The sequence below is a fragment of the Oryx dammah genome, unplaced genomic scaffold, assembly GCF_014754425.2.
Source record: "Oryx dammah isolate SB20612 unplaced genomic scaffold, SCBI_Odam_1.1 HiC_scaffold_25, whole genome shotgun sequence".
In the NCBI taxonomy this organism is placed as follows: Eukaryota; Metazoa; Chordata; class Mammalia; order Artiodactyla; family Bovidae; genus Oryx; species Oryx dammah.
In genome coordinates this window covers 103,522,047-103,534,838 of record NW_024070209.1, presented here as the reverse complement: position 1 = coordinate 103,534,838, position 12,792 = coordinate 103,522,047, and the positions used below count along the sequence as shown (strand labels likewise).

General features: G+C 52.6%; 2 protein-coding genes across 3 annotated transcripts in view; one reads left to right on the top strand and one right to left on the bottom strand.

Moving 5' to 3' along the window:
* The window catches only part of BRD3 (bromodomain containing 3), a 22,205-nt gene extending 18,282 nt beyond the window's left edge, over positions 1-3,923 (top strand). The window contains exon 11 of the mRNA XM_040225584.1: positions 366-3,923. Within this exon, the coding sequence (XP_040081518.1) occupies positions 366-481 (116 nt within the window). The 3' untranslated portion in view covers positions 482-3,923. The remainder of the gene's footprint in view (positions 1-365) is intronic.
* A 1,913-nt stretch (positions 3,924-5,836) lies between these two features.
* On the bottom strand, positions 5,837-7,694 carry BRD3OS (BRD3 opposite strand). 2 transcript variants are annotated; one of them, XM_040225634.1, is made up of 2 exons: positions 7,650-7,694; positions 5,837-7,030 (listed from the first exon to the last, which is right to left on the bottom strand). In XM_040225634.1, exon 2 carries the CDS (start codon positions 6,432-6,434, stop codon positions 6,180-6,182), a length of 255 nt encoding a protein of 84 aa, XP_040081568.1. In that variant the 5' UTR covers positions 6,435-7,030; positions 7,650-7,694; the 3' UTR covers positions 5,837-6,179. The 2 variants fall into 2 exon arrangements, with proteins under 2 accessions (XP_040081568.1, XP_040081569.1); XM_040225635.1 differs by lacking the exon at positions 7,650-7,694 and adding an exon at positions 7,349-7,416.
* Between the last annotated feature and the right edge of the window lie 5,098 nt (positions 7,695-12,792).

Here is a 12,792-nt window from a genome sequence, read left to right as displayed (position 1 = left end):
GCCGGGGAGCTGAAAGTTCCCGCCCTCCAGTCACATGGTCTTCCTGGTGACCAGCCAGTGCTGAGGCCCTCAGGGGGTCCCACCCCAGTCACTTGTTCACATAAACTCTAAAGGGCCCCACTCAGGAGGTCTTGGGGGATTTGGGAGCCCTGTGCCCGGGTAGGTACAGGCACCAGACAGACTCCCCGCAGCCTCATCAGCGCGCTGACTCGCTTCAGTGGCTCTATTTGCATTTATCAGGTCCCCAGGTCTGGGTTGGGAGCGGGAAGTGGAGCCAGCGCGGGGGCTGCAGGAAAGGCCTCGGGGACGGCGGGGCGGCAGGCCGGTGCGGGGGTGCGCGCCGCTCACCTGTGCATCTCCCCCAGAGAAGTCGGGCTCCGCCGCGTCCGGGGGGCCGTCGCGGCTCAGCAGCAGCAGCTCCTCCGAGTCCGGCAGCAGCAGCACGAGCGGGTCCAGCTCCGACAGCAGCGACTCCGAGTGAGCCCTGGATGCGCGCGGCTCGGGATGCCGCCGGTGGCCGCCGCCACCGCCGCTGCCGGGACGCCGCGGTGCTCCCCCCGGCGGCTCATATACTCCTTTTGTTCCACGGTGTGCAGCCTCTCTTTCACTTCAGTGTTATGGTATCTTCCAGTTCTGGCTTTAATAGGTCAACCGAGATCTTTCTGTGTGTGTCCATTAGACTTTGAGAAGCTGTGAATCGGCATCAGGTCTTTCCTCCGTAACTGAACTCAAGTCCCTTGGAGATGCCGGCTTCAGACGCTAACGTGATAACCGTAGGAAGCGTGTGAGGTGTGGTCTGAAGGTGCTTGCAGAACCCCTTTCCTTACGCCCGACCTGGTCTGTAGCCCCAGCGAGAATGTCTCCCGCGGAAATGTCTCAGACGTGGTGCCGCACGGGAAGGCTGTTGGCTTCGCCGACGGGGGTTTGTCTCCGTCTCTGAGCGCCCTGGGCCCTGACCCTCACGTCGAGGGCAGCTCTTTCTGCAGGGGCTGCGGACAGCCAGGCCCGCCCCTGCCATGAGTGAGGGCCAGGGCTGGGCCCCCGCTGGGAGGGGTCCCCGCGGCCTCCAGCCCAAGCTTCTGCGGGTGGGGAGCCGACGAGGGGGCGTGCAGAGGAGCCGTCTCTCTGATCTCCCGTGACGTTGGGAGCTCCCGGGAGGAACACGGTGGCTGCATGGGCAGCGCAAGGGTTCCCAAACACTGAAACTTTTACCTCAACTTTGAAAAAAAAATAGAGAAAAGATTTAAAAAAAAAAAAAAAAAAGGAGACTCTTTTTGTAAGGTTCAGCAATTTTCTACGAAAGGCCAGCCCCACGCGTGCCCCCAGCCCAGCCGCTGCCACGCACTCCGGAACCATCGTCCCAGTTTCGTGTATATATGAATATTTTATTTATTAGCATCATTGGTCTTTTTTTTTTTTTAAAAAAAAAGAAAAACAAAACCGCAAAAGAAATGCATTTTAAAAACAAGAAACAGAGGCGCAGAGATGCAGGCCTTTTCCGTGGTGTGAGGGGAGCCCAGGCCCCGCGGGGCGCGGGCCGCCCGCCCAGGTGCTACCGCCTCCTGCCCCCGCGCGGTGCTGAACCTCATCTGCGTGCTCGTCTCGGGGCTGCGGGGTTTCTGTTCTCGTTCTTTCTCGTGTGTGTGCGTGCGTGTGCGTGCGTGTGTGTGTGTGTGTGTGTGAAATCTGGAGACTCACAGGTAATAGACGACTTCCGGCTGCAGCACATTCTCATTTTTTTTTTTTAATTTTGTTTAGTTCTTTTATATTCACTTCTGGTCTCTCTTAGGACTGTTTTAAAAAGGACTTCGATTTAGGGAACCCCAGTTATATAATATAAACTTTGTAATCTGCAAGAAAAAGAAATGTATAGTAAATCTAAGTCTTGATTTTTACCTTTCTATTGTAAAAAAAAAAAAAAAAGTAATAATAATATACAGAGTTTAACAGAAGGTTGTTTCGGTTTTGTTTTCTCTAGAGGCTGCCGTAGGGCCCTGAGCGCGGGGTACCCACCACACCACCTGCCTAGCTCGGTGCCGCGTGGCTCTGGCCAGGGGTTTACGGCCCCCAGTGGGGCATCCCTCACCCCCACCTCCAGGGAGGGGGTGGCCCCTGCTGCCCCACCGCGTCTCCCAGCCACCAGCCGGCAACAGCCTGGCCCGGCTCTTGTTGGCCTGGTCTTTCTCCAGGCTTGAGGACCCTCTGGCCCCAGGAAGGCTCCCTCCCTCAAGACTGCATGGGGTCTCCCGGCTCATGAGCTTCTCAGTTAGCACAGAAATAACGGGACCTCACCGAGGCAGATCTGTCCTGGTGGCTCAGAGGTTAAAGCGTCTGCCTCCAATGCAGGAGACCCGGGATCAATCCCTGGGTCGGGAAGATCCCCTGGAGAAGGAAATGGTAACCCACTCCAGTATTCTTGCCTGGAGAATCCCATGGACGGAGAAGCCTGGTAGGCTACAGTCCACAGGGTCACAAAGAATCGGACACGACTGAGCGGCTTCGCTTACTCACCGAGGCAGGGGCTAGGGGTGGGGCTGGAGGCAGCCCAGCCGCTTGTCCAAGGTCTCGTTCTTTCCGACAGCCTTTCTGGATAGATCAGGGCACTAGCTGTTGGCGTCCTAACAGGTGGTGGTTCTAAAAATTCCTAATGTCCACTTGGATGCCACCAATCTTGATGGCTGAGGAGCCCTCGGATGGGGTAGGACTCTGACGAAACGTGGATGGGGGGGTTGCCATTTTTCTGACTGCTGCTGATTCTGACCTTTGGTGAGTGTTGAGCCAGTTCGTTCAACTTTTCATTGTAATAGAAATATAAATGGATTTTAAACTTGCCATTTTTTAAAAAGCTGCCCTGTTTTTCAAAGGTGTTTTCTAAACAGATCTTTAATGGAATAAAAACTATTACTTTAAGGACTTAGTACACGCTAGAGGGTCTTGAAGCAGGATCTCATGGGCGACGGGCAGCAGGCACAGGTCTGCGTGACAAACAGATCCGAGCCAAGGGGCCTGGAGGTGCTGGGAGCTCCCAGGGGTGCCCTCCAGCTGCCAGTGGGGAGGATCGCCCTTGCCAGCCTCTCTGTGGGGGACAGGGGGCCCCAGTGCTGGGCGTGGTGGGAGCGGTTCCTGTCCGCTGGTTTCCGGGTGCAAGAGGGGTTCTCGGCCACCTCCGCTCCTTTCTGCTGAAAGATCCGCTGGCTCAGATGCTGCCGGAGAGCTGAGCGATGTAGGTCGTTGTTTTTTTTTTTTCTTAGGCTTTCTGTCCAGACTCAAAACTGATTTCAGAGTTTTGGGGGGGACTCCCTCCACCCCCTGACATCAGCCTATGGGTGTTTGCTGTTTTCATTTCTCCTGTGTTGGGCAAGTGAAATTGTTCTAGTTTTCCTAGAACTAGAGGGCAGCCCGTCGAGGCTTAGGAACCGTGTTCAGTGGGTCGCACACCCGTGCAGAACTCGAAATCGTGGCTTTCAAACAGTCTCCCCGACCCCTGGGGGCCGAGGGGGTGGCTTTGGCCATGAACTGAATTCCAGAAACCCTTGCTTACTCATCTTGCTTACAGACTGTTAAGATGCGTTTTCCTTTTTGTTTGCTTTCTTTGTTCTTTCGCAACGCTCCCATCTTTTACGGTTTTGGTGGGGGTGTGGGGAAGCACCGCCCACAATAAAGGGTTCGTTACACCCAGTGTAGCGCTGCTCCCTGATACTGGCACAGCACTTCCGGAAGTTTTCCTTTTTTTATATTTAAAATGTTACTTTTCTGTATGACGTGCATGCAAGGTTACCGTTAACTCTTCTTAAACTTTTTGGTGCCGTTTCTAGTATATTCCTGTGAATGTCAGTTACTGAAAATGAGTCCAATGTACGTAGCTTTAGCTTGTTTACTGCAGTTCTGGCCTCATCACGACAGAATAAAAGTGGTAGAAAGTACTGTTTCTGGTGATCATGGACCCTTCTCCTGGGGCATTTGTTTTGTTTTCATAATAAAAGAAAAAAAAAAAAGAGGCACCGTTTCTGCTTTCTGGGCTCCCAGCGCCCCCCTGGCTGGTGTGTGATGGGGGAGGGGGTCCCCTCGTTTTAACATCACGTAGCTCCTGGGGGGAATGCCCGGAGCGTTCCAAAGGGGTCTCAGCCGGCCCAGTGGCTCTGGTCCTCAGCCCAGGTTGGGGAGGCCCCAGGACCTTGGGAGCGCTGTGTGTTGCTTTTCAGGCTGGTGGCTGACCTGCAGGCACCACCCCCCACCCCCACCCCCCAGCCTGATCATCTGTCTGGTGCTCCCACCACGCCTTCCATCTACACTAAGGTGCTTCCTGAGACCACAGGCATCCAATGCTCGTCCGGCTGGCCCGAGGATGTTTCCAAGAAACCACATGGGGCAGTGTACACGCTGAGGTTTCTTCCAGGCGGCCTGGAACCCGGCAGCAAGGGATCAAGGTGTCGAGACAAGTGCAGGTTCTGACAGTTTTCAAAATGTGACTGTTGGAGCCAGGCCTTGCAGTGGGGTGCTGTCCAGGCCCGAGACCACCCCACCCCCCCGTATTCCCTTGGCACATGTCACCCAGCCTGAGCTCCCCAAGGTCGGGGCTGAGCACATCTGCCTCAGTGTCCCAGCCCCGGCGGGGAAGGCCAAGTGCCCAGACTTCCCTGAGGCAAAGCGACTCCCGCTCACCAAGCAGCTCAGTGCCTGGCTCTCCTGTCCTGGTCACCACCTCTGTGACTGCAGCTGACCAGCCATGGCCCGTTCCTCGGCCAGTCTAGGCAGAGGCACAGGCATTCCAGCTAAGTTAGAACGTTGCTTCCTTCCTGAGCCGGAGTTAAGTCAGAGGACTGCAGAGATGCCGACAAGGCCTCTCTCCTAGGGGATTCCAGTGTCCTGGTGCCTGGACGGGCGAGCCTTTACTGCACAGGCCCGACTCTACATGAGACAAATCCTCTTCATCTCCAGGAGCCACTTAAAGGAACTCGGTCTTCCAGCCTCCCGACCGGAGGCGGCAAGCAAGCCGAGGCTCTATCAGCGAGAACCAGGCTTCTGGCTGGGCGTGTGACCTGTGGGGAATGCAGTCTGACCCAGCCCTTCCCTTCTGGATGCTGTCTGCTGACTAGCTTGCACGCCTGCATAAGGAACCAGGCACACGGGAGCTCTGGATGCGCTCTGTGCACGTCCGGCGGGACGGTCTCTGCCCACCCGTGGGCTCCCCGGAGTGCTGCCTGCCCTGCGGTTCTTAGCGGTTGTTACTGTTGTAAACAAAAACCCCGGAGGCCAAGGTAGGATATTATGAACAGACAGATCGAAATTTGGGGTGAGGAAGGAAGGAGCCTCCTGAAGGAGATTTATTTAAAAAGAAAATTCAGCTTCGGCAAGACAACTCTGCATTTGCCTCGCCACACAGACTTTCATTACAGCAAATCCCTTAAAACTGACTCATAAACCTGCCCACACGGCGGGGAGGCCGACACACATCAAACAGTGCAGGTAGCCGGGGGTGCGGCCCTGGAGCAGAGGCTGAGCTGCTGTCTGCTGAGAACCTGCCTAGTGTTAGCAGCAGACGTGTAACTTCATAATGGGGGGCTTCCCCTACTACCTAAGTTTTTCGGATGCCTTTGCCCGCAGCCCCAGCATCAGGAAGCTAGTGGAGAAACCATCGCCGTGCATCGCGGACAGTGATCGCTTTGGTAACTAGACTCAAACTCCAGTCAGCGCCACAGGGTTCATGCCGAAATGCTGCTGCCAATGACCTGTAAAACCACTGTGGTCCTGCCAGTCGACTTCTGATCCTACATGACGCCAATTCACTGTCTTGTTTTTTTTTTTAGATTTGACCCATTCACTTTTTTTTTTTTTTTTTTTTTTTAGATTTGACCCATTCTTCACCAGGCAGAAGGGAATACTAGACACAACCTGTAAGAATGTAAAAAGGCTGTTTGTACCTGGGGTCTCTCTCTTGCGTGACTTACTTGGAAGAGTGACCAGGACAGCCTCTAGCTGGGCCCAGGCTGTGCCTGCAGGGTCAGGATGGGGTCCAGAAGTCCACCCGTCACCCCGACTGAGTAGGCGGGGTGCCACCTCTGGGGTTTGGGGGTTCCTCTATCACAGCGCAGCCTTCACACCCCCTGTCAGAATCTCCCAGGGAGGGCTAGGGGTCAGCAAGGCGGCCTGGTGCCTGGGCTCAGATTTTCGCCCCAGAATTACATTATAGAACAAAACTTGGACTGCCCCGTGTCCCGCGAGACGTCCAGCTTATTTCTGTCCCGGACGAGGATGGCCTCGTTCCCATACTGTGAGTACCACATGCTTCGGCTCCTGCTCAGGTACGTGCCGGGCAGCGCGGATGCCAGCTTCTGCTGCTGCTGTTGCCAGATGAGCAGGGAGGTGTCCCGGTACCGGAGCCGGGCGTGGCTTTCAGACAGAGCTTTCTCTGCCAGCGGGGCGCGGCCACTCATCACTGGCCAGAGCCTCCCCACGCCTGGGTTCCTGCACAGCTGCCACCCGCTCTGCACGAAACGCCACTAGTGAAGAAGGGTTGCAGCAGCTGGGCGTGAGGGTTCCTTCTTTAACTTAACGGGCACGAGGAACTCAGGCCATTTGCAGGCAACACCCTTTACGAGGGCTCTTTGCGAGGAACCTGGAGAGGAGTCTCCAAGCATTCTGAAGACAGCCGAGAGCCACGCGTGAGTCGGCAGGCAGGTCAGCGGAGGCCCGGCCGCGGTGGCCGCGGTGGCGGTTGCGTGCTCTGTGGCAGGTGTGCTGACAGGGACGAGGCCCTCAGCTCGGGTGGGCCTTGTCAGGTGTCCACTGCGAGTCTGACACCACGACTCTCACCACTGCATCTGAAAATACACATCCGCTGCCCTGCATGAAAAGACATTGTACACTAGGCAGAAACTGACAGCAGCTTCTGTAAGAACTGCCCTCCTGATCTGTGCGTCGGTGAGCCTTCAGCAGCGCAGAGGCGGGGGGATCCCTGCCAGGGGTGTGGAGCCAGCTTCTTGCGCAGGGCTTTCTCCTGGCTAGCCTTCAGCTCCGCCGCAAGGTGATGCTACGAAGAAAGGAGCCTGCTGTCAGATGTCGGGAGAGGAGAGGACCCCGGCGGTCCTGGCAGGGCTTATGGCACGGGATCCTTCTTAACTCTTGGGATCAGAGACCTTAAACAAAGCCACCCAGCCCCATGCTCCCACGATTTCGGTTGCTCCCCGGTGACGCAATGAGCTTGGGTTTAAGAGGCAGAAGGATGCCTCATGCTAGTTCTTCTGTGAACTGCGGGGGTGGTACTGGGGAACCCCTTGCTGGAGAGCCGAGAAATAAGTTCTAGGAATCTGTCGGGGCGCAGAAAGGACCTGCCGACGCTGGTACCCACCCAGCGCCCCCTTTCTCCTCCGAGCACCCGGGAGGGCCTTGGTTCCGAAGGAAGACTGACGTCAGGGGAAAACCGAACAGGGCGCACCCACAGTAGCCCCAGCCCCGGCCCTCCCAGCCACGCAACTTCTCCCTTCCGGGCGGCCCGCGCGCCCATCGCCCAGCCGCGTCCCCGAGACCCGCTGAGCCCCCGCGGCCCCGCCCACGGCTCGTGCCCACCGCCTCCCCGCCATCCTGGGCGCCCACTCGCCCGGAGGCGCCTCGCAGCCCCCTGTGACCCGGCCCGCGGCCCGCCTGGTCACCTGGCCCGCGCCCCGGGTCGTCCTGCCCCGGCGGCGCGCTGGGCGGGGCCTCGGGGGCGCGCTGGGCGGGGCCGGCGGGCGGCGGGGCCGCGTCTCCATGGCAGCGCCGCAGGCATGCCGAGCCGAGCGCCGAGGCCAGGCAGGCGGGCGCGCCGAGCCGGAGCCATCGATGGCTCCGCGGGGCAGGCCCGGGGGCGGGGCTTCCTGCTCGGGCAGAGGCTGCCGCGGGAGCCTGACCTCCCGCCGTCACTGTTGGTCTTTGCACCGTATTGGTTGTCTCTGTGTTGCTGCTTGCCTGCTTCCGGGGCTTCCCTTGTAGCTCAGTCGGTAAAGAATATTCCTGCAGTGCAGGAATCCTGGGTTCAATCCCTGGGTCGGGAAGATCCCCTGGAGAAGGAAATGGCAACCCACTCCAACAGAAGAGCCTGGTGGGCTGCAGTCCATGGGGTCACAAAGAGTCGGGCACGGCTAGGCGACTAACACTCGCGCATTTCTGCCACTTGCTATTGCTACTAGCATTCTTGCTCCTAGTGACCGATACAGTTATTTTGTAATAATCACATGTTGTTCCCAGTCCACTCACCCCTGTCGACCAGCGGGGTCAGGTCCCCATTCTTCCGCACCCGGCCTCCAAATCGTATTCCAATAACACTCTCCTCTCGTATCTGCCCCTTTCCTTACTGACCTTTCAGTTTTACGGTTACCCCCCACTCCAGTACTCTTGCCTGGAAAATCCCATGGACGGAGGAGCCTGGTAGGCTGCAGTCCATGGGGTCACTAAGAGTCGGACACGACTGAAGTGATTGGCGGTGGCAGCGGTGGTGGGAACGCTAATTAAGGAAGTGGACACAAGGGACGTTCATCAACACCGAGCCCGCCATCATAGGATCCACGTTCTTGACATTCTTTGCAAGGACACAGAACATACACAGAAGCTGATCACAGGCCAGACCATAAATTAGTTTCAATACCTTTCAAAGCATATAAGTCCTACCTGGAAAGGGTCACAGGAAAAACAGCAATAAAAAGATAACTAGAAGAAAAATATATTTGATTATTTTGAAATATCTTCTCAAGCCCACTCAAGGATACTAAAAAGCAACCTCTGAATTTCTCATGGGTCAAAGAGAAACTCACACGACAAATTTTAAACTATTTTAACTGAATGGTGATAAAAACACAATATATCAAAAGTTGTGGGATGCAGTTAAAATCACTCCTGGAGGGAAGTTTAGGGTCTAACATGCATATACAGGAACAGATACATTTATGTGGTGTGTTTGTGGGGTATGTGGGAGCTCTGTATTGTCTTTGCAATTTTTCTGTAAATCTAAAACCATCCCAAATTAAAGTATAAAAGCTTATTTTTAAAATTAATGAAAAGGAAAGTCACAGAGGTGAGAAAAATATATATATCACTGATGAGGGACTTAGGGTCATGCTGGAAGACAGAAGTCACACCACTGATTTGACCAGAGAGAGATTAATCGGAGGGGTTGCACATTAGGTACAAAGGTGTTAACAAGGTCACTTGTTAACAAGGTTAAAAAAAAACCTCTGAAGTATCTCAAGGTGGTAACTTCAGGAAGCAGAGGACCAGAGCGAAAAGGGTGGAATTATGAACACTTGAAGAGTCAGAGGAGGGACGACAAAGAGCTGCAACTCAGACTTTTGAGGAGGGGGCGCTGGCAGTTGGAGCTGGTGTCTCTGCACCAAGAGGAGGGTCCCAGCAGGGCGAGACCCAGACCCCGAGGATGCGGTGCCAGCCAGCCACTGGCCCCGAGCGGCAGCAACAGGGTGAAGTGGACTTTGTGCTCGTTGGAGAAACTGCAGACGATTCAGCTGCTGCTTCAGGAAAAACAGGAAGATTTGTGGCCCAGGGAGCTGCCAGCTGCCGGCAGGAAGCAGAGACGAAGAAGCAGGTTCCTTCTCTCTCCTCCGGCTTTCTGTCTGTCTCCAGCAGCCTCTCCTGACGGAACCCACTGGTCCCTGCCTCACGGAGCAGGCTGGGAAGGCTGTTTCTATCTATGGTTCAAGGCAAAGGTTTGTGGGCACAGGCAAAGCCTTCCTCACTGGCATCTCTTTATTCAGCCTCCATCCACACGTTTCTACGCGCGTTTGAGCTTCCATATAACAAAAGCAAGTCAGACAAAAACCCAACTCTCCACTTCTGCCTGATACGATGCGACTGTCTTTCACACGAGAGTGGAACTGTCTCACTGTCAACAGACAGATGGATAAAGAAGATGAGGTGTGTACATTCTCAGTGGAGTGCTACTCAGCCACACAAAAGAATGGAATTATGCCGTTTGCAGCAGCATGGATGGGCCTAGAGACTGTGAAACTAAGTGAGGTAAGCCCCAGAGAGAAGACAGATATCATATGATGCCAAGGAGCGCTGCAGGTGAGTTCATTTACACAACAGAAATGGACTCATGACACAGAAGGCGAATTTATAGTCACTAAAGTGGAAAGGTGGGGAGGGACACCTTAGGAATTTGGGATTAACAGATACACACTGCTCTACGTAAAATAGACAACAAGGATCTGCTGTATGGCAGAGAGAGCGGTATTCAATGTCCTGTAATAGCCTGTAAAGGAAAAGAATCTGGAAAAGAATATATATATATATATGCTGAATCAGTTTTCTAATACCTGAAATACTGTAAATCAACTATACTTAAATTTTAAAAAATAAGACAAAAAAAAAAAAAAAATTGAGATTGTCTTCTCCCCAAAGAGAGGAAGTGCAGAGTCCTACCAGTACTGGCGTCCATTTTTGGGCTGGTTAATTACTTTTCCTGTTCAATCTCCTTCTGTCTGAATATTCTTTCAGCTGAAACTAAATTGTGAAATTAACTTCCAAGAAAGCCGTATTGAAAGTTGTAAGGGAATTGAGGAAATAGAAGAAGAGCTGGGTACAAATAGTACCCACTTAACAGGCAGGCCGAGATGTGAATTGTTACTGTCCTTGAAAAGGAGCAGCAGCTGCGCTTTGCTGGAGCAGCCGAGATACCCCACGCCCAAGGTAAGAGAAACCCAAGTAAGATGGTAGATGTTGCAAGAGGGCATCAGAGGGCAGACACACTGAAACCATATTCACAGAAAATGAGTCAATCCAATCACACTAGGACCAGAGCCTTGTCTAACTCTAAGAAACCAAGCCATGCCCGCGGGGCAACCCAAGACGGGCGGGTCATGGTGGAGAGGTCTGACAGAATGTGGTCCACTGGAGAAGGGAATGGCAAGCCACATCAGTATTCTTGCCTTGAGAACCCCATGAACAGTATGAAAAGTAAAATGATAGGATACCCAAAGAGGAACTCCCCAGGTCAGTAGGTGCCCAATACGCTACTGGAGATCAGTGGAGAAATAACTCCAGAAAGAATGAAGGGATGGAGCCAAAGCAAAAACAATACCAATCTGTAGATGTGACTGGTGATAGAAGCAAGATCCGATGCTGTAAAGAGCAATATTGCCTAGGAACCTGGAATGTCAGGTCCATGAATCAAGGCAAATTGGAAGTGGTCAAACAAGAGATGGCAAGGGTGAACGTCGACATTCTAGGAATTGGAGAACTAAAATGGACTGGAATGGGTGAATTTAACTCAGATGACCATTATATCTACTACTGCGGGCAGGAATCCCTCAGAAGAAATGGAGTAGCCATCATGGTCAACAAAAGAGTCTGAAATGCAGTACTTGGATGCAATCTCAAAAACGACAGAATGATCTCTGTTCTTTTCCAAGGCAAACCATTCAATATCACGGTAATCCAAGTCTATGCCCCAACCAGTAACGCTGAAGAAGCTGAAGTTGAACGGTTCTATGAAAACCTACAAGATCTTTTAGAACTAACACCTAAAAATGATGTCCTTTTCATTATAGGGGACTGGAATGCAAAAGTAGGAAGTCAAGAAACACCTGGAGTAACAGGCAAATGTGGAATGAAGCAGGGCAAAGACTAATAGAGTTTTGCCAAGAAAATGCACTGGTCATAGCAAACACCCTCTTCCAACAACATAAGAGAAGACTTTACACATGGACATCACCAGATGGTCAACACTGAAATCAGATTGATTATATTCTTTGCAGCCAAAGATGGAGAAGCTCTATACAGTAAACAAAAACAAGACCAGGAGCTGACTGTGGCTCAGATCATGAACTCCTTATTGCCAAATTCGGACTTAAATTGAAGAAAGGAGGGAAAACCACTAGACTATTCAGGTATGACCTAAATCAAATCCCTTATGATTATACAGTGGAAGTGAGAAATAGATTTAAGGGCCTAGATCTGATAGATAGAGTGCCTGATGAACTATGGAATGAGGTTCGTGACATTGTACAGGAGACAGGGATCAAGACCATCCCCATGGAAAAGAAATGCAGAAAAGCAAAATGGCTGTCTGGGGAGGCCTTACAAATAGCTGTGAAAAGAAGAGAAGTGAAAAGCAAAGGAGAAACGGAAAGATATAAGCATCTGAATGCACAGTTCCAAAGAATAGCAAGAAGAGATAAGAAAGCCTTCCTCAGCAATCAATGCAAAGAAATAGAGGAAAAGAACAGAATGGGAAAGACTAGAGATCTCTTCAAGAAAATTAGAGATACCAAGGGAACATTTCATGCAAAGATGGGCTCAATAAAGGACAGAAATGGTATGGACCTAACAGAAGCAGAAGATATTAAGAAGAGGTGGCAAGAATACACAGAAGAACTGTACAAAAAAGATCTTCACGACCCAGATAATCATGATGGTGTGATCACTCACCTAGTGCCAGACATCCTGGAATGTGAAGTCAAGTGGGCCTTAGGAAGCATCACTACAAACAAAGCTAGTGGAGGTGATGGAATTCCAGTTGAGCTGTTTCAAATCCTGAAAGATGATGCTGTGAAAGTGCTGCATTCAATATGCCAGCAAATTTGGAAAACTCAGCAGTGGCCACAGGACTGGAAAAGGTCAGTTTTCATTCCAATCCCTAAGAAAGGCAATGCCAAAGAATGCTCAAACTACCACACAATTGCACTCATCTCACACGCTAGTAAAATAATGCTCAAAATTCTCCAAGCCAGGCTTCAGCAATACGTGAACCGTGAACTTCCTGATGTTCAAGCTGGTTTTAGAAAAGGCAGAGGAACCAGAGAT

Bases quoted from the DNA above. Each gene is read 5' to 3' on its own strand.
- BRD3OS (XM_040225634.1), bottom strand. From the start codon at position 6,434: ATGAGTGGCCGCGCCCCGCTGGCAGAGAAAGCTCTGTCTGAAAGCCAC.